Source organism: Microtus ochrogaster, linkage group LG2, assembly GCF_000317375.1.
Source record: "Microtus ochrogaster isolate Prairie Vole_2 linkage group LG2, MicOch1.0, whole genome shotgun sequence".
NCBI classification, from domain to species: Eukaryota; Metazoa; Chordata; class Mammalia; order Rodentia; family Cricetidae; genus Microtus; species Microtus ochrogaster.
In genome coordinates this window covers 32,624,383-32,645,978 of record NC_022028.1, presented here as the reverse complement: position 1 = coordinate 32,645,978, position 21,596 = coordinate 32,624,383, and the positions used below count along the sequence as shown (strand labels likewise).

Here is a 21,596-nt window from a genome sequence, read left to right as displayed (position 1 = left end):
GATAAATAAATTAAAAAAAGCAAAAAAAATAAAAGGGGTGCTCTTAAATATGACATATTTCTATATGCTATATTATATTTCTAATAGTACCAATAAGTTATTAATTACTTATTTTTTAAAGGAATTTTTTACATTTATTGTGTGTGTGTGTGTGGTCCATATGTCCATGTGTAGGGTGGTGTGCGTGGTTCATATGTCCATGTGTAGGATGGTGTGCTTTTGTGTATGTGTGTGGTTCATATGTCCATGTGTAGGGTGGTGTGCTTGTGTGTGTGTGTGTGTATGCATGGTTCACATGTCTATGTGTAGGGTGGTGTGCATGCATGGTTCATATGCCCATGTGTAGGGTGGTGTGTGTGTGTGTATGTGGTTCATATGTCCATGTGTAGGGTGGTGTGCTCGTGTGTGTGTGTATGTGTGTGTGTGTGTATGTATGGTTCATATGTCTATGTGTAGGGTAGTGTATGTGTGTGTGGTTCATATGTCCATGTGTAGGGTGGTGTGCTTGTGGAGGTCAGAACACAGCCTGCAGGACTCAGTTCTCTTTCCATCAAGTGGATACTGGGAAGAGACTCCAAGCTATGAGCTTGCTGTCAAGCACCCTTAATGACTGAAACAAGCTATTTGCAAAATGACTAGAAAGGGCAGAGCACATATCAGCTGCTGGTGCACTTGTGTTAGATATCCAATACTGCGAAAGGGTTTTTGGTTTTTTTTTTTTTTTTTTGGTTTTTTGAGACAGGGTTTCTCTGTGGTTTTGGAGCCTGTCCTGGAACTAGCTCTTGTAGACCAGGCTGGTCTCGAACTCACAGAGATCCACCTGCCTCTGCCTCCCAAGTGCTGGGGTTTTTGGTTTTTGAAATGTATCATCAGACAAAATCTGAAGTCATCAAAGATTTGATGCTTTCAAAACTTTCAATCTTAGTCTGAGTATTAAAAATATCACTTGTCTATAAAACATGCTCTCCAAGCAACATTAGCTAGAGACGTTCTATACTTGAGACTCTATAGACAGCTTTGAAAGGCAATAGGTGATAAAAGCGGGGTCGGTATCATCTGTGTCTTTTCTCCAAAGACAAAAGCTAGCGTTCTTGCACTCGGGAGGCAGAGGCAGGCAGATGTCTGTGAGTCTGAGGACAGTATGGTCTACAGAGTGAGTTCCAGGACAGGTAGGGCTGTTATACAGAGAAACCTTGCCTCAAAAAAAACCCAACCAATCAACCAAACCAAACAAAACCAAAAAGAGCTAGTATTCTTAAAGAGCTAGTGATCACTAACAAAGTAGAAAGGGCTCTAGAAAAAGACTCCCACTGAAACGTGAAGTCTGCTTAATCAAATCCAGCTTAATTGACGATCAGTTGAAGTAGGGACACCTCATTCACTTCTTATCAGGGATGTGCAGTAATCAAACAGTACAGTAAAACTACCCGGCTATTTGCCAGTATCAAATGGGTCATTCTTTCCCGATTTGCATGTAAAGGGGTCTATAAAATTTATATAAAAATTAAAAGTGCCAAGGAAATATTGTTTTATATTTGTCCTGGCTTTTCCTGACATAAACCTTAACATACAATTCAGTAAGAAAGTAATCAAATAAGCTAATCTTTGTTAGTAGTCAAATCATGGACTTTATTAAATGCTAAATTACCAGTTTTTTTTTTGCGCTTTTGTTTTTTGTTTCCTTAAAGAAGCTAAGACACAGACACAGACAGACACAGATAGACACAGACATAGACAGACAGCTATACACATACATAGACAGACACACAGAGACAGAGAACTGCCTATTTAAAAAGTAAAGTGAATTTCTCTAGAACATTTGCTCTTTCAGAACCTGTTCCCTGGAGCCAACACAACTCCAGCCAAGGCTACGGAAGAAGGGGGCATAGAGACGGCTAAGAGTCAGAAGAGCAGGAAGTCTGCTGTGAGGTTGTGTCTTCTAGAAATGGTGGGGAAGTTACACCCATGGTACCTCAATGACATGGCTGCCTAAACAAGACGTGAACATTGACCACACCAATAAACATGAAGAAATCTCATAGGCTTCTACCTCTAGACAAAGAACTAGAGAGGAAGATTTAGCCGTCCTACAAGGGTGAGCCCCTTAATTGGTTATCCAGTTCCAAGTGGTCAGCTCTAAAATCATCTACATACAAGCAACTCTAAAAAGATTCAGCAGATTGTATTTATATATCTATGCATTTATACATACATGTAACAATAACAGAGAAAGAAGCCTGGTACATAGGAGGGGTTAGAGGGAAGGAAGGGAGACGGAAAATGATATAATTATATTCTAATTAAAAATATTTTTAAATATTGCTGTCATTCTGAACCTGTGTAAACTTTTCTTTTCTCATTTTGAAGAATTTATCCTGAAAGGAAAAAACTATGTTTAGATGGTAGTTTTATGAGATACTAAAATTGAAAGTTTCCCTTTCAATACCTAAGATAATGTAGTATAATGTGATTTCTTCATCAGGTACAGAGAATTGAAAGAGCAACGTAAACATGCAGATTGGGAGAATTCTTTATAACTGTTGCAGAAGCACTTTAGAGATCTTTATGGTTTTATAGTTAGGATTACTGCTATAAGCGGTCAGAAGGTCCAGTCGGGCAGGTGTCCATATGAAGTGTGAATGTCGTACTGGGAGCGCATTCACCTTTATGACGGCTTTGGTGCCAATATTCCAAAGTCAGCAAACACTGAATTCAGTCTGAATATAAGAGCAGGCAAACCCTGAGTTACCTTACATGGAAAAACATTGAAACAGACCAACCAACGCAGAGAACACCTGCTTGATTCCCTGTGTGGAATCTCCCAGAGACGCAGGCCTCTGAGCCTGAACACGCTTCTGTCAGTCGCTAAACAGGAATTCTAGGATCTGTCACACATGATTCTAGAGGAACTTGAAAACCTTCTTAGTAAAAATTAGGACATCTGGGTGTCAGTTTGCTTACCTTTCCGTCAAAGCGCTTTATTATATACTGGTCCAGGCCCAAGTCTGAAAAAGAGAGGAAAAGTAGTAATAATTAGTTTCTGATCATCATAACTCACCAGAAATATACGACAGCTCTCATTTTGGTTTTTTTGTTTGTTTGTTTTAAGACAGGGTTTCTCTGTATAGCCCTGGCTGTCCTGGAACTCGCTCTGTAGACCAGGCTAGCCTCAAACTCACAGAGATCCACCAGCCTCTGTGTCTCGAGTGCTGGGATTAACAGTGTGAGCCAACACTAACCTGCTCGGTTTTGTTTTAAATTATTCAATTAAATACACTAGATGGCTTACTACAATATTCATCCAAAGCCACATGGGAATGATTATTTTGACCCATTTTCACACAAATGCTGGCAGACAGATACCAACTCTGTTCTTACACATCAGAACAGCAAGGAGCTTGCGTGACACGTACGTGTGCCAATGTACGCACTAGTCTCGAGTCCTTACACTAGCTCACGAACATGGTACCAGCACTGGAAGCTTTGTTTTGCATCTCTGCTTCTAAGAATTTGATGACTTGTGAATGACTGTTCTCCAGGCCAAACAACTACCATCTTGGGAGTTCTGCTGCACTCTCAGCAGAGAGTCATCCCAGCTGGGCTTGCTGACTGTCTGTCCCCCCATGGGGTACAGTAGGAGGAGGTGGTCACCTGTGGCTCCAGCTTCCCTACCACCTGTTACGGTCAACTCGGCCTTAATTCCACATGGCCTCCTAGAGGGGCTAGAGTATACAGGCCAGGGGAGACTGGAAAGCAGCTCCAGCTAGGCGGCTGCGGGAAAGCCCTCATCTCTACTGGGAAACATTTTCCAGTGTGGCCTGCTGAGGAGGGGCACTCACACCTCTGTAAATAAGCCCTCACTTCTGCTCTAAGGAAGCCTGGAAAACTCATAAACAAGAGTGAATTACAGCAGATTTGTGCCTTGGTTCGTCACCAGGACCTTAGGAGGAGGGTCAGACACTGCTTACAGCTCCCTCTGAGAAGGAGTCTTAGCAATGGTTACACGTTCTCCTGAAAGTGGCTTCTAGAACCAAGCCCTGAACAAATAAGGCCATTGACTACAACAAACAAAATGAACAGATAATCAGAAAAGATAGGAAAATTTGAAAACAATTCGAATTTAAACCATCACTGTATTCAAAATGGCATTATTCAAAAAGACAGAACAAACTTCTGTAATAAAAGCACTGAAGCCAGCAATGTGCACATCTGTAATGGGTACTGCTCCATTTCCAGAGCTCATGCCCCTTCCCCAGCTATCCATGTGGTTCAAAGCCAGCCTGGGCTACATGAGACAACTCCCCTCCCCTCAACACACACACACACACACACACACACACACACACACACACACACACACACTCTCAAAAGCAAAGCAAGCAAGAGATCAAACAAACTTACAAACACAAAGAACAGAGAGAGCAAGGCAGAGTTATGGACAACTAAAACTGTTAATTCCCCTTTACAATTTCCTATAAAAAGAGACCACACACACACACACACACACAGACACACACACACACACACACACGAGTGGAGGCTACAGAAAAACAGATGTAACCCAAGGGTGTTAACATCATCGCAGGAGCATTTCCTTTTCACGAGCATGGAGGGAACAGTGCAAAAAATCTTAAGTTAACCCTTTCCCAGAATGGGACTGCAATAACTAAAAGACCTTTTTAAAGAGTGCTTGCAGTGATTTTAAGCCGGGCGGTGGTGGCGCACGCCTGTAATCCCAGCACTTGGGAGGCAGAGACAGGCGGATCTCTGTGAGTTCGAGGCCAGCCTGGTCTACCAAGGGAGTTCCAGGACAGGCTCCAAAGCTACAGAGAAACTGTCTCGAAAAACCAAAAAAAAAAAAAAAAAAGAGTGCTTGCAGTGATTTTAATAAATAAAGCTTGCCTGAGGATCAGAGTGCAAAGCTAAGACACTAGAGGCCAGGGAGTGGTGGCTCACACCTTTAATCCCAGGACTCAGGAGACAGAAACAGTTGGATCTCTGTGAGTTCAAGGCCACCCTGAGCTACACAAGAACCGTCTAGAAACAGATCCTTTAGTCCCAGTGTTTGGGAGCCACGCACCTTTAATTCCAGCCCTAGGGAGGTGGAGACAGGAGATATGGCTGGGAAGAGAGGGGAATATAAAGGCAGGAACTCACTGGAATGTGGAGTCTGAGGTTTGGTGGAGACCCTGCAGTCTAGGCAGTCTGAGGATCACTCCTTTGGTCTGAGCATTGGTAGAGGGAAAAGGTCTCTCTAGTGGTGTCCTGCTCTGCTTCTCTGATCTTCAGCTTGAACCCCTCTATATGTCTCTGGGTCTTATTATTCATGCTACAATTCTCAGCAGGATGAATCTGAATCTGTCTACCTTCAGTGTCTGTCTTTCTGCTTGTGAACTTCACAGCGCCAAGGATAAGGAATCCCTATACTCCACAGGCTTCCAAGAAGTAAGAGCTTCCTCTCTTAGGAAGGAAGAAGCATCTGTCTTAAGTCATAGACAAAGAAGATTGTCCTTACTAACTGGAGCGGCAGTGACCCGGAGAAAGGTCACGAGAGCAGTGTGCAATGTGCAGACTGCGAACAGTCTCCTTTACAAAGAGGAACAAGTGGGATGCATTTCTGCAATACACTTCATGGACTGTAATTAAAATAGCATCATTTTCCATAGAAATCAGAAGAAAAAACCCGTTTTAAATTATGTAATACAGACATATTTGTCTATCAACTTCATAATCTACTGATGAACATTAATTTTCTACTGGTCTATAAATTACTTATTATTTCAGTTTCAGAAATGAGGGAATTAAGACCTGCAAGTATTGAATAATTTGTGTAAGATCAACTTCCTTGCCCTCATCTTCATATACTTTGATCTATCACTTAATGTCTTTTGATGGCAAGTCTATCTGTCCCTAAATCATCCATAGCTCTTAGAAACGGACCTTAACTCTCGTGACTCATACTGTCTGCCTTGGCAACTTTGTTATAGAGTTAAGATATCCAGAAGCACCCCCTACACACACAAAAAGAAAAAAAAGAAAAATATCCAACTACTAAAAAAATAGCAAAAAAAACCCCCCAAAACCCAAAAAACCAAAAAACCTTTGAGGCAGCTGATTCAAGTGGTTCAAGTGTTGAAATAAAAGGACTCCAATTCTGTATTCCCTTTTTAGCGAAAGTGCCCTTAAAGACAAAAGGCAAGGGGGCTGGAGAGATGGTTCAGTGGTTAAGATCAATGACTGATCTTCTAGAGGTCCCAGGTTCAATCCCCAGCACCCACATGGTAGCTCACAACTCTCTGTAACTTCAGTTCTAGGGGAACCGACCCCCACACACAGACATACATGCACACAAAACGCCAATGCAAATAAAATAAAATAAGTCAAATCTTTTTAAAAAAATTTATTTTGATTTTATGTAACTGATATTTTGAATGTGTGCCAGGTACCCTGGAACTAGAGTTACAGACAGTTGTGAGCCGCCATGTGGGTGCTGGGAATTGAATCCAGGGTCCTCTGGAAGAACAGTCAGTAATCTTAACCATTGAGACATATCTCCAGCCCCAAAATAAAATAAATCTTAAAAAAGTAAGTAGAAATAAAGACGATGCTGGGCAGTCTTGGCACACACCTTTATTCGCAGCACTCAGGAGGCAGAGGCTGGTGGATCTCTGGGTTTGAGGCCAGTCTAATCTATAGATCAAGTTCCAGGACAGCCAGGGACTGTCTCAAAACCCTGTCTCAAAAAAATAAACAACAACAACCAAATAAACAAAAAGAATAATGACAAAAATAAAGCGTTCAAGATGAAGGAAAAGAACAAGTCCATGTGCAGGAGACCTGCTCTGAAAGTCATGCTAATTCTTTGGAAACGGGAGCCACAGAGCTGGTTCATCAGTCAATCAATATCCCTGTGACGAGCCGGGCGGTGGTGGCGCACGCCTTTAATCCCAGCACTCAGGAGGCAGAGGCAGGCGGATCTCTGTGAGTTCAACAAGGCCAGCCTGGTCTACAAGAGCTAGTTCCAGTACAGGAACCAAAAGCTATGGAGAAACCCTGTCTCGAAAAATCCAAAAAAGAAAAAAAAAATCCCTGTGACGGAGGGACATCACCATCTTGTCTTAAATTCTTCACGTGAACAGTTTGAGGTGGAGCTTTCTATACGGAGAGAGATGAGACCACAGCATAAAGTGGTCTTATAGCAGTAAGCTATGTATTCCACCTGAAGCACAAATTTAAATTCTCACAGTACAGTCTGAGAAACATGTACAGTTCCCATGACAATCACTAAATATGCTCAAAGAAATATAGTCAAGACACACACAAAAAAATGCTTAAGAAACAGTAGAAATACTTAATCCACAGAGCAGTCAGGAAAAAGAGTGTGTGTGTGTGTGTGTGTGTGTGTGTGTGTGTGTGTGTGTAACTCTAAACCTAATCTAATGATAAGCTCTTAAAGAAGACACAAACAGTGGACCCACATGATGGTCTATGTCCTCTTCCAAGGCATTAAGCCTTCTTCAGTTTCAATCTTTTCTTCTGACACCTGCTTAGGCAACTAACTTTGAGAGGCCAAGCCATGCTAGTATGAAGATCCCCAGTTCATAAGAACACAAAGCAGCCGGTCAGTGACCATGCCACCTCTGCTGAGACATGCAATCTTACCCATCTCAGTGTACTCAAAGGCCAGACTATTAAAGTGTATTGTCACAAGTAGCCATTTAATAAATTCGAATGTGGACAAACTTCGAGGTCTTCCACAATGAGACAAAGTTCATTTTCTGGGTTCACACAAAATACCTTTATTGTAGAATATAAAATTTCAATATTTCAAATTTTTATAAACATCTGGAATGCTGGGGGTTTTAGCATAATCTTAAATGTTACAGCTTGTCTGTCCTTTAGTCAGAGTTTGGATAATAATCTAGTTTATCTTCTATGAGACTTCACAGTCTTTAATCATTTACTTCTTGGCCTTTCCTAAGTGCTAATCTTTTTATAATCAGAGTTTCAGATTTCAGCATATCTCATGCATATTTAGTTAGCCTTGGGCATAGGTCTGATACTTTTGAATTGGTATGCCAAGTTCATGAGAAATATGAAGCTAAAGGAAGGTGTGGTGGCACAGGCTTATAGTCGCGGAGCTGGGAGGTAGAGATGGCTAGTCTAACTCTTCAGGCTCCAGGTTAAAACACAAGGTGGATGGAGCAAAGTTGATTTTTAGTCTCTATATGCACACACGCACATATGTGCACACAAATATACTCACACGTGTGCACATACACACATAAATACACACAAAGGAAAAAAATGATGATGCTTAATAAATCTAGGCCACAAAGGCTATCAGATATCTAAACAATATTTTTAAAATTAAAAAAATTAAGATTATAATTTAACACCACATTTCTCCCTTCCTTTCTTTCCTCCAAACTTTCTCATACACCCCTCTTTATTCCCCTTCAAATTCATGGCTGATTTTTTTCACTAATTGTTATTCTACATAAATATGCATATGCATATTCCTGAATATATATGTGTGTATATACATATTTCTAAATAATCTGTTCGGTCCGTATAATGTTACTCATCTGTTGTTTTCAGGGCTGACCTTCTGTCACTGGACAACCAGTTGGTGCCCTCTTCCCTGGGGAGGGCCACCTCTCCTGCTCCCAGCATTCCTCAGTTGCCCAGAGTTCTTTATGGAGGGTGGAGGCCATGTGGGCTTTTCCCCATCCACTTTGGTGTGTTCATTGGTGTCAACCTTTAAGCTCAGTACTATTTCTGAGTAATTACAAACTCATCAGTTACGTCTATAACCATAACAGACCTTCCAAACTGACTTCAATGTCTACCACTTTTCTACTTAAATCAGTCTCACCAAAGGCTTTGAGGTTCTTCATATCAGCAGGTTAATCTAATCGCAACAATAGTAATTCTTACTGCACGTCATTACATCATTCAGTCCTGACAAGTTCACAGAAGGGGCAGTTTGGCAAGTGACAGCATTTGGGCCATATCTAGCCAACTCACTGTGCTTTTGTTTTTATTTTTATTTTTCCTTAGAGCCCCAGAGATAAGAGTAGAACTTACTACTTTGCCTTTTGACCTGCTAAGTCTTAAATATTTACTATTTGGTCTTTAAAAACAAACTTTGCTCTAACTCAAATCTAGGCTACAGAGTGAGTCCCTGTCCTTACAGCAAACTAAAATAAAAAATAAAAAATAAAAAAAAAATTGGCTCTTCCCTGTACAGCAGCCTATTACGGCTCTAAGTGTCTCCAAAAGTGAGCACTCTTTAGAAAGTGCTTAGATTTCTGGACATGACACACTAATCTTGTGAAGATACACACAGGCAGGAAGCCCACGTTTAACTCCTACACACGTTCCATACCGATGGCTAGCACACTTTCTGTCTTGAAAGAACGTAAGATTTCCAGTCTTCAGGTTTCTAGCCCAGAGGCGCATGGTCTGTTACAGCTACGCCAGCCTGCTCGCCCAGCTCCCAAACTGCAATACAGGAAAGAGTGTGCTACGCCCATAAAGCTTCTTATGTACACTGAAATCTGAATTGCACAAAATTCTCAACTGCTATAAAATAGACTTGTGGTCCTCCTCCACTTTTGAAAATGTTTAATTGTTCTCTGTTCATGGGGCATAAAGAATCAGGGAGTCAGCTGCAGTTGATCTCTTCTAGAGGAAACAATACGGCAGGGGATTGAAAATAAAAGCAGACAGAGTGGAACCCTGCAAGTAAATAAATAAACACCAAAAACAATAAGTATATGGAGGAAAACAGTACTACAAAATATATTTAAAATACCGGATCAAGTATAAAGTTATGTGTCACTAAAAGTGTTTTTTTTTATTTTTTTATTTTTTTTTTTATTTTTTATTTTTTATTTTTTTGGTTTTTCGAGACAGGGTTTCTCTGCGGCTTTGGAGCCTGTCCTGGAACTAGCTCTGTAGACCAGGCTGGTCTCGAACTCACAGAGATTCGCCTGCCTCTGCCTCCCGACTAAAAGTGTTTTTTACAGGCAAGAATATCCTTAAAACGGTGCAGGGCTATCCTCGAGGGCTGGGGACTCCAGGATACCTGGAACAGACACTGAGACCTGCTTCTCCATTCACGCCTTTATTCTCCTGCGTAGAGGAAACCACAGGATAGAAAGTGAACCAGGCTGATACACTAGAAAGGTAACAGAGACCCTCTGTGCTACAGGGTACGCTGTGCTCTGCCCCAAAGTCCTTTGTTTCCATGGACCTTTACCCCTACCCCATGCTTCTGGTTACCTACATCATCAAATGGCTATGAGAAATGTTTCTGTTTGGTTTTGGATTTTGGTTTTTCAGGATAGGGTTTCTCTGTGTAGGTCTAGCTGTCCTAGAACTCACTTTGTAGCCCTGGCTGACTTTGAACTCACAGAGATCCTCCTGAGTTCTGGGATTCAAGGTGTGCATCACCACACCTGGAGAGAAATGGTTTTTACTTCAACAGTGAGAATCATTCCACACCCACAGCCTGAAGCAGCCCCCGAGTCATTGTACTTCTATCCAGGGATGGAGAGGACACATTAACTTCACAGAGGCTGTTGAGGTATTCAAGGAGCACAGGATGTTTCTTCCCTTTAAATATTCTGCACATTTAACTACGGATACTCTCTATACACACATTTTTGATATTTAGTACAGAAGTATTCTTATTCACCTTCTCACTCTGAAACTCATCAGCTCATTCAGAATTCTCTAATTTGAAGGCTTGAAGTAGTCTGTGCTTCGTGATTATTTTAAAAGTTCTAACACTGAAACTCAGAGATTTAGGTCTGCTGGGTGTCCTGGGATATAGTACGTGTGAAGCCATGACAAAACTACGGTGAACTAGGAGTGGCTGGCTGGAGACCAACCGACTGAAGACGAAAAGTTAAACTCTAGAAATCTACCACCTTACTTCTTCTTACTTCTTCGTTCCACCCCACACAGAAACAGCATATTTTATTTTGCTGTATCTACATTCTTGCTAATGAATTCTTGCAAATGAGCAAATGAAAATGCTAGATTTTATTTTGATGTATCAGAAACTTCCCTCATGATTCTCCAAAGAAAAGCACTTATTTGCTATTCTGGCTTCCCATGGACATGAGAAGGGAGCTTGTGTAAGGCCCGCTCACTCACTATTCAGCATATATAGGGTATTTTCTAGTAATTAAAGGGAGGCAGGGATGCAGCACAGAGGCAAGTGCTTGCACTGCATGCAATTCCCACCACCGTAAAAACAAACAAACAGCAATGTGCTGCAAAGTTAAATGCCAGACTATACGAAGACAACTGGAAAATATAAATGTTTTCAAAGGAATAAGGATAATACTCCCTAAGTGAGGAAATGGTCTTCAGCGGCCCATCTTAAAGTATCGGTTCATTCTCATTGTCACACGGAAAGCAAAGTCCATTCTTCAAAGCTACTGACAGAAATGAGATTGCTATCTGGACAGTTATCGCCTTGCAGGCATAAATGCTATGCTATCATAGAAAACTGGGACAATCTCTCCAAGCATCTTTCTTGTGAGTACAGCCTGCTCTACTGTCTCTGCCCTGCCCCCCCACCAACACAAAACAAGGTGCTGAAGCAAGTTTGAAAGGATCTAAATCTTGGGCTGGACCACCCAGTGGTTAAAGTACTGGTCACTAAGCCTGGACACAAGAGTTTGATACCTAGGACCCACACGGTGGAAGGAGAGAACTAACTCCCTGAAGTTCTCCTTTGATATGTATAGTTCCATTAAATATATATTTAAAAAGGACCTACTTTGAAAGTGCAATGCAATTAATAAAAAGGTTGGTGTATCTTATAAAATTTGGCCTGGAGAGATGGCTCAGCAGTTAGAGCACTGGCTGTTCTTCCAGAGGTTCTGAGTTCAATTCCCAGCAACCACATGGTGGCTCACTATCTGTAGTGAGGTCTGGTGCCCTCTTCTGGCCTGAAAGCACACATGCAGAATAATTTTTTTAGATAAAATAAAATAAAATAAAATTCTTTGAGGGCAGAAAACAACTCAGTACTTCTTGAATGAATATATACGAAGTCTACGAAACACAAAGGAACATTTGAGGAAGAATAAAATACATCCTGATGTCAACATTCACAGTTATTAGGATAGTGTCCTTTCCTAGAATTTTGTGTGTTTTCTACATAGATGAAACACAGAGGACCAAGAAACACATTAAACATCACAGATATATAACCGGTAAAATGAAGGAGAGAAATTCTGCAACACAAGTGACCTGCATTCTTCCACAGGTGCCTTGTTCAAGCTTCCTAAAAGATGTGGGGTCAGTGTGGAAGAATGGAGGTGAAACAGATGGAAAAGAAACCCCAAACGAAGGCATGCTCTCAGCTGCTCTCCACGCTAGACAGCCAGGGCGCTCTTCTTAGCCTATCCGGGAAGCCACAGTTCACGCAGCAGAACTGGCCACTCAACAGAGTGGAGGAGGAGGTATGAGTTGGGCATCAAACACATTTTCGTTTCATATGCATCCTATACACACAGCCCACTGACATTTTTAGACGACATGTTTTGTGTACTGGTGTTCTGACTGCAATCCACAAGCAGACACGCAGGGAATTAGCCAGTTGTAATGCTACACTGACATTCCACACATTTCAGATTTTGGAGCATTTTGGCTTACAGATCATAGATTCGGAGTGTTCAGCCTATATTGGTTTATAGATCTTCCTGGGGTTTTTTACTTCTTTGTGTGGCTTTGCTGTCTCATGTCCTTTCACGTCAATATAAAGTGTGTAGGAGAGGTCTCCTAGCAACAAGCTACCAAAGCTTCAGTTATCAGGAAATGTCTTAACTGCTCTTTTGGGAACAGGCATTGCCCGCATGCTGTCCACCGCAGGCGACCTACCTGGGCGTACCTAGGGATGGTTACTGTCCAGTTCTTTTGTTCCTGTTAATGGATTAAATTCTCTGGTTTGTCAGAATGGCTGTGTAACTTCTTGTTCAAATCGGGTATTTTTACTATACCGTGGAAAAAAGAAATCAGACTCTCTCTTCTCTGGGGTTCGGCAGCTGTTAAAAGACTACAGTCATCAGACCTTCAGTGACTTTCCCAAAGCATTTGTAAGAAAATTCCGTGCTTTGTCACGTCCTCCTGCAGTTCCTGCTCTAGTCCCTTAAATGCTGGAGCCAGTGAGCATGGAAAGATGCTGAGTAAGTCAAAATGTACAGCGCAAGCATTTTGAGAATAAAGTCTACACTGGCCACCTCTTTTGCTCCTGCCCAAGCAGTAAGCCACACCGAGATCAGGCTACTGCCCCATGGCTACTGCTGGGCCGGAAAGTAGAGCACAGCAGGCAGAAACGCGCAGGGCTGGCACCACGTCTAGCAGGCTCACTGTGTACTAGGCGCTCCCCCCCCACCCCCTCTGAGTGCTGATGACACTGTGGATCACAACGGTATTGAGGCTTGTCTTGGGGGAGATGGGAGGAGTCTACTCAATCATTTCCTCACAGTATTTCCTAAAAGCATCCCTAACTATTTACCTTGATGCTGTTTCTTTCCACACAGAGTTTATCTCAGCTTGTTCCCCTCAACAAGACTTCCACACTGGACTGTAGAAGCTGAGCACAATTCCAAGCATCTAACAGTCAAACGGTGATTTGAATTGCTGTGTGGATCCATAAATGTTAGGACGCCCAGAGAAGGAAGCAAAGCGGCGGTAACAAACAAGCAGCCCCAGCCTGCCCCCACGCTAGCACCTTACGTTCGGGTTGCTTTTCATTTGGGGTTATGGATCGCACGAAGTCCTGGGGCGTCATAAACACTTCTGCTTCTCCAGGCTCGTTGATTACTTTCAAGGTGGCAAAATATCGGAAGATTTTGTCTGGTGTGGAGTAGGCTCGGATCCTGTTCTCATATTCCATCACCTAAAACGAGAAAGTTAGAGAATGTTGCTATGTTAAGCTATGCTCAAGTTCGCCGATTCTCATCTTACTCTTGGGAGAAGCTGATCATTTCTCTGTAGCTGGACTTTTTTTTTTTTTAAATAAATATAATGAAGCTCAATTTAAAATTTCTTTCTTGCAAGATATCATTCACACCCTAGTTGAAGCAAGGTTCACAGAATTTGTTTAGAGTTCCTTTTTTTTAAAAAACAATTTCCTAGTTACTGAAAACTAGCAAAATTTTAAAATGCCACTAAAAGAATTCCAAAGGCCTTAATAATGGAATTGCTGCATACAGTAGCCTATGGGCTCTTAAATATTAACTTTAAAAAAAAAGGGATTCACTTTCTGAGGAATTTCTTGAATACAAAGAGAAAACAGACTTGAAGTGTCGTAGGTTTGGTGGTTAGCAGCCCTGATAAGGCAAAATACATGAAGTGATAACATGGAAAGATAAAACTGCGTTTTCCTGGAAGCTCAGTTCTTCACAGGTCTGAAGCTCTTTAGATAGATTATTAGGCACAGCCTTCACAGGCTGCGTACCTGGAAGTAACAGAGGGCAGTGCACAGATGCCTGAGTAAAAGCGACAATCAAGCATGGCCACATTTATCTGTAAGTTTGTCATGTTACTATGAGCTCACATGCCTGAGTCCAGAGCACACAAAATACTATATCAATTACATGGGTTTTGGTGAAAAATGTCTCTATCGCTTGGATTGTATTTTATTGTTATTATTTTAAGACAGGGTCTCAAGGCTGTCAGCTGGACTCAGACTTGCTCTGTTGGTGAGAAAGACACTGAACTCCGGTCCTCTTGCCTCCGAATGCAGGCGTTACAGTGTTAGGTGCCACAGTCAGTACTTTTCAAAGCTCTAGGGGTCAGACCCACAGCTGCAGGAAAGCCAGGCAAGTACCCTACCAAGTGAGTTACATCCCAAATCCCATACCTTAGTTTTATATGCTAGGTAGCCATTAATAAATAGTATCTTATAAAGATGTATCAATGTAATAAAGCTTAAGAACTCATTAGTTCCGTGTCTATAAAGCAGGTAATCTATATGTTAAGTGTGCCCAATTAACACAGCAATTATTGTATCTGTTAATCTGAACAGACGCTTCGAGGTCACTGAAGCTGTTTAGCCATGGTCTTAGTTCTACCACCAAATGTAGTTTTAGCCACTGAGGATGAACTGCCAATTTATAACATGACAGGAATTCAAGGAGAACTTGCATTAAAATCTGAGATTTTAGGGAGCTGGAGAGATGGCGCTGAGGTTAAGAGCACTGGGTACTCTTCAGACGACTGAGGTCAATTCCCAGTTCCCACGAGGTGGCTTCCACTCTCCATAACTCTAGTTCCAGGGGATCTAATGCCTTCTTCTGGCCTCTGAGGTTGGTGCATGAACATGGTGCACAGACATCCACTTCAGGCGAGCATGCATACATAAATCTTAAAAAGTCTCAAATCTGAGGCTTCACAGAAGATTAAAGACTGAGCTCATGGCAAACACAGCAAGAACTATTCAACCTCCGTACAGCCTTGAGGCTTGGCTACAGGTCTTAGACCAAAGGCATCACACCTTAGACTATGCCTATTGGCTGGCAGTAGGAAAATAACCTTTCTGTAGCCATTTGTATTGCTTGTACCCTCTTTAAAGACAGGGAAGAGAGAGAAGGAGAGAGCAGACAGCGCGCTTTGGAATGTTTAGGGCAAGAGGCTTTTGTGAACTAAAAGGTTAAACCAACATATCCAAGGCAGAAAGATAAGGTCATAAAAGTCAGGAGTTCTAAACCTGAGAATCAGGTTTCTGAACTCTTGCTAAACTTATTAAATTATGTTACAGAACACTATTCATTTGAACACAATCTGAATATTATCATTCTGCTATAATATTTTTGTTTGTTTTTTTCTTTGAGGCAGTGTCACAGTGTGTATCCCTGGTCAGTCTTGAACTCACAGATCTGCCTGCCTCTGTCTCTTGAGTGCTAAGATGAGTGCCCACATCCCCACTCAGCCGCTGCAGTGTTAATATAAACCAATGGCTCTGTATGGCTATAAAGTTTTATTCTGAAACGATAGGTTCAGCAAAGTAACAGATTCAGTAAAATCCTCACATTGGTAGCATTTAGCATATACATATTAATAGCATTTAGTATGTGTACATTGGTAGCATTTAGTATGTACATATTAATAACATTTAGTATGTGCACATTGGTAGCATTTACTATGTACATATTAATAGCATTTAGTATGTGCACATTGATAGCATTTAGTATTTCTAACTTAGCATCATATCGTGGAGATTGTTCCATATCAACTCCCACTTCCTTTTAGTGTCTTAGTGTCTTGCCAGATCTCACGTACAGTCTTTATCCATGGCTTCACTTCTGCTATAGCTATTCACTTATGATGTCTGGATTTTGTTTAAATTATTTTCCTACAGAACAAAATGTATCTGTGGGGTGCTACAGATGGATTAGATTCTTTGTGTGTATTTTATTTTTGTCTCTTTTTTTCCCAATGGTCCTCCTGCTCCCACCTCCTGAATGCTAGGGTTGTATATATGCCACCATGCCCCAGTACAAATACATTTTTGTAATAATTAGTTCCTCTCATATTTTGGAATATATAGAAAACTCAGCAGTATTTTAAAAATCCAGTTTAGCAGAAAACTACCTAGACTTTGCATTTTTCAGTCAAGCCCCGAGCTTTGGGCCGAGGACAGCGCCTCCCTAGGGACAGCGTAGATCATTGTCTGTCACCGTAATGGGTCCTGCTGGCCATCTGGTTACTTGTCGGTTTGTGGCGTTAGACCCAGTTGTCTTCAGGGTTAACCTCTGTGGAGGTGATGATGGCACATGTCTTGCTGTGGATCACATGTTCCAGCCTGGCCTTCCCTTGAAGCAGCCTTAGGGAAACCCTATCTTAGTCACAAGGCAGGCAGAGGGCCACTGGCTCAGTGGCGGCTGAGTGGTGTTCTTCCCCTGAGTCAGGAGAGTTTTAACCCCACTCAGGACAGCGGCCTCTTAGTGGGGACGTCCCTTTACTGGCAGAGGTTTAGCTAGCTGAGGCACTTGGATGGAAAACCTCCAACCTGGGAGCTGCCTGCAGGCTGCGCAGTGAGCTCCAGGTTCCCAGCACTTGTGAGCTGTCTCCCATGCTGGGGTGGGCTTGGGTGACACAGCTGTCTGTGAGTCATTTCTGCTCCTGTAAGTACCCCTCTCGTTCATGTGTGCATACATGCGGGGGTGTGGTGTGTGCATATGCGTGTGCGTGCGTGCGTGCGTGCGTGTCTGTCTGTCTGTCTGTCTGTCTGTCATAGCTCTGTCACAAAACACTTCCCACTCCCAGGGCACCTTTGGCTACAACAGTTAAGAGATGAAGACTCAGGACACCTGTGACCCATCAGAAACAGACGATAGAACCGGACAGCACGACTCCCCTTTAGGACACAGTTCTGATTCCCTAGCAAAACTCTGCTCCATACTTTTCTGTCTCTGAATCCAGAACGCTTCTTCTTTTTCTCTTCCGGGTAAGGCTCGGCCCCGGCATCCGCAGCCCTTCCTTCGTGGCAGGAGACTTCCCCTTCATCTTTAGTCTTGCCTTTATCACCAACGTCAGCCTTTTTGTTGTTGACGCATGGCGGAGACTCTGCATGAGCCCTGGGGATACAAAAGAGAAGCCTCGATCAACCATGGAGATCAGTCATAGTAGCAAATATTCACAAACACAGTTTAGCGGAGCAGCAATCACACCCATCCACAGTATTGCATGAAGAACTTCCTAAAATACCTGGAAGTACTCAGCAATCCCCTCTTCCGTGTTACATATACATAGGAAGCAAGAGCAGCAGCTTGCTAAGTGAGATAAGCTAGGCACAGAATGGACAAATACTATATAACTGCATTTCCATGAGTTACCAAAACTAGTTAAGTCATAGAGCAGAATGAAGAATGTGGCATTATTATTTAATGGGTGAAATTTCAGGTTGTAAAGGTAAAAAAAGTTCTGAAGATGGACAGTTGATGGACCTGAAAATTGCTTTTCAATGGGTATGTCATTTTATTTTTTCTTTTCAGTGGGAATACCGTGCTTTAGTTTCCTTTGCGATTTGATTTTTATGTGTATGAGTGTTTTTGCCGGTGTGTCTGTGCATCATGTGAGTGCAGTGCCAGCAGAGGTCAGAAGAGGGCACTGGGTCCCCTGGGACTGGAGTTGGAGAGCTGCTGGAAGGTACTGAGGCCTGAACCTGGGCCCAGGGCCTCTGGAAAAGAAGCCAGTACTCCTAACTTCTGTGCCATCTCTCCAGCTCCAGAAATATCATCTTGTTCTTACTTTTCAGTGGGCATATAACTTATTTCATTTTCCCTTTTAATTGGTATGCCATTTCATTCCTACTCTTCAGTGAGTTTAATATTTCATTTTTATTTTTAAGTGGGTACCATTCCATTCTTTTTCCTAAGTGTCCCACTTCATTCTTACAAAATGAAGTTCTGGAGCCCTGTTTCACAATGAGAATATATTTAATATGACTAAAATATATTTTTAAATGGTTAAGATGAAAAATGTTATGTGCTGTTTACTGCAATAAAAATAGATACAGAATAAAGAATATGAAATAAAATTTCTCTCTCTCTCTCTCTCTCTCTCTCTCTCTCTCTCTCTCTGTGTATGTGTCTGCGCACGCAGGGGCACACATGTAGTGGGAGGAAGAGAACTAATTCTAGCAAGTTGTCCTCTGACACACACACACACACACACACACACACACACACACACACACGCATGCACAGCTGAGAGTCTCATACATTGTAGATAGGATATTCTACCAACCCCTACATGTGCTCCTATGCGCCCCTCACTACTGTCAACCCCCCACCAGAAGCTCCTTTCCTACATTCACGTCTGTTTGTTTTGGTTTGGGATCTACTGAGTTTAATTAAGCAGGGCCATCAGTGTGGTCTTGAGCTTAGAGCCATCCACAGAGGCTGGCAGGCTACCAGTTAGTATATAACTGAAGACAATGGCTGCCACTTTCTTTTTTGCTTGTTTTTTTTTTTAAGACACAGTCTCTCTACAAAATTCTGGTAGTGTTGGAACATGAGTTATACACCAGGCTTGCCTCAAACTCAGAGAGATTCACCTGCCTCTGTCTCCCAAGCACTGGGATTAAAGACATACATTGCCAAGTCCAGCCCTGCCCCTTTCTTTAAAATTTAAAGCAAAAGTAACTAGTAATAACAAAATCCCCTGGGGTGTGTGTACACATACAGGCATGGAATGTATAACGCAATAATACCAAAAGCTAGAGGAGGAAAATTAAAATGTGTCATTGCATATATGGTGTTCTTACATATATGGTGAGACACAGAATACTACCTAAAGGTAGCTTACAACAGAACTAACCTAAAGGTAGGTTACGACAAACACAGGATGTTTGACATAAAGTCCAGAGCAGAGCTTGACAAACTATGACCCATAGGTCAAATTGAGCCTCTTACCTGTTTCTGTAAAGTCCTCTACTTAAGAATGGTTTCTACATTTTTAACTGGTTGAAAGGAATAAAACAACAATATTCTGTGATACACAAAAATTATATGGAACTCAAGTTTCCATAGCCATCAAGTTCTACTAGTGCTGCTGGTTCAAAACAACAGCAACAGAGGCTTAGCATACCCTGCTGCCAGCTAGTTAGCCCCTTAGGGAATGCCGTCCAGTCCTGCTTTTAGAGCAGGCACAAAGAGGGCAGGTAGAAGGAGAAAGGGGGAAACAGAGAAAGAGCAGAGCAGGGCACCTGCCTAGCATGCGGGTGGACTTGGGCTTGATGTCTGGAGCCATTCCCCAAACGAAAACCAACACACAGGGCATGCATACAAGGAAAGAGCACAATGGACACCATTAATATCTACAGTTAATACATGTCAATGAAAAATAAGAAAATGAAATGGAGAGATGTCTTATAGGTTGCTGTCAGAGACAAAATCAACCATAAAACCAAGTGAATGGGAGGGGGTATGGAGGTGTACGCCTATAACCAGAGCACCAAGGGGAAGGGAAGCTAAGATAGATGGGTCTGAGCCGGATGACAGCCTGGGTTACAAATTCTAAGCCAGACTGGGCTCTACAGAGAGACTCTTTTCAAAAACAAAACAAAACCCCCTCAATTATTTCTTACAGTACAGTGGATTAAGCCATAGATAAACAAAAAACAAACAAAAAGTATGGAAAAAAATCACTGAATATTTTTAAGTATTAACAATAGTCTTCCAAGTAACTAATTAGAATAAAGACTAAACAATAAGAACTATGAAATATGAGCTAAGTGAAAACAATATATTAAAAACATGAGACACAGCTAAAGCACTGCATGGAAGATGATATTAAATTTCTGTATGGGTAAAAAATAGAAATACCAAGTAATGGTATAAAACTTTAACTTAAAGTAAGTATGAGAAAAAGAACAAGAGGGAGATAATAAAGAACATAAATGTGCAATCAAGAAAAATGAATGACTGTGAAAGTTGGCTCACCGCATCATGATGAGAGAGAGAGAGAGATGAAAGAACAGGTTTAAACACCATATGCTCTCTGCAGTATTAAAACCTTCGTTTGGGATTAGAGAGATGGCTCCGTGGTTAGGAGCAGGGGCTGCTCTTGCAGAGGCCCCAGATTAAGTTCCCAGCACCCACGTGGTGGTGCACACATACACGTAAGCAAACACTCATATGCACAGGATAAAAATAAGCAGGCAAATAAATAAATCTAAAAAGCAAAGACACAGGTACTGAAAGCAAACACGCAGCTAAGGAAATAAGCATCGTGTCCTGGCAACTGACGCAACAACTGAAGACTGGAATAACTGAGGGCAGGGCTAGGAGAGTAACTCAGCACTTGCCTAGCATGCACGAAGCCCTGGGTTCGAGTCCTAGCACCACAATAAAATGAAACAAATCCCCTGCCTCACCCCAATCACAAAAATTAACCTACGAGCAGCCCTAAAGCTAAAACTCTAAAACTCAGAACACAGAGAACATACAGTAGGGGATGAACAAAATTTTCCTCAATAAGAAACAAACTCCTTTAATCTATAAAACAATGCCAACAAACTGGGCTTTTTCAAAATGAAGTTTGTGTTCTTTGAGAGACACTATGAAAAAGGTGCAGAAGTGCACCACTCAGTGACAATATTTACAGTAAGGACATGTCTGCCCAAGTCTTGTGGCCAGAAAAAACTTGTAGCACTCAAAAAAAAAGAAAAAGCCAATTTGGGTTTGGAGAGATGGCTGAGGGTTAAGAGTATGCATTAAATTCAGGTCCTAGCACTTATGTCCGGGGCTCAGAAGCACCTGTAGCCCTGGCTTCAGGGGCTCCAATGCCCTCTTCTGGCCTCTGCAGGTACCCTCACACATGTGCATGTACCTACACAGATATACACATGGCACACTTAAATAGAAACCTTTTCAAAGTAATTTAATTTCTACTGATAATTTGAATAGACAATCTACAAAGGAGGCCAAAGAAATGACAATAATTCTGGGAAGAAGCTTGGCAACGTCAGCGGCTGGAGAAGCAGAAGGCAAAGCACGATGAAGCGCCTGGCTAGAAATGTGCTGCCTAGGACAGTACAGAATAGGTGGAACAGGATCACC

General features: G+C 41.9%; 1 protein-coding gene across 5 annotated transcripts in view; it reads right to left on the bottom strand.

Annotated features, from left to right (window-relative positions):
* Micu1 (mitochondrial calcium uptake 1) overlaps positions 1–21,596 on the bottom strand; it is a 146,570-nt gene that overhangs the window by 99,747 nt on the left and 25,227 nt on the right. For all 5 annotated transcript variants that reach the window (XM_026785536.1, XM_026785538.1, XM_013351229.2 and 2 more), the window contains exons 3-5: positions 17,435–17,609; positions 13,765–13,927; positions 2,962–3,005 (exon numbers count right to left, since the gene is read on the bottom strand). In XM_026785536.1, the coding sequence (XP_026641337.1) occupies positions 2,962–3,005; positions 13,765–13,927; positions 17,435–17,609 (382 nt within the window). The remainder of the gene's footprint in view (positions 1–2,961; positions 3,006–13,764; positions 13,928–17,434; positions 17,610–21,596) is intronic.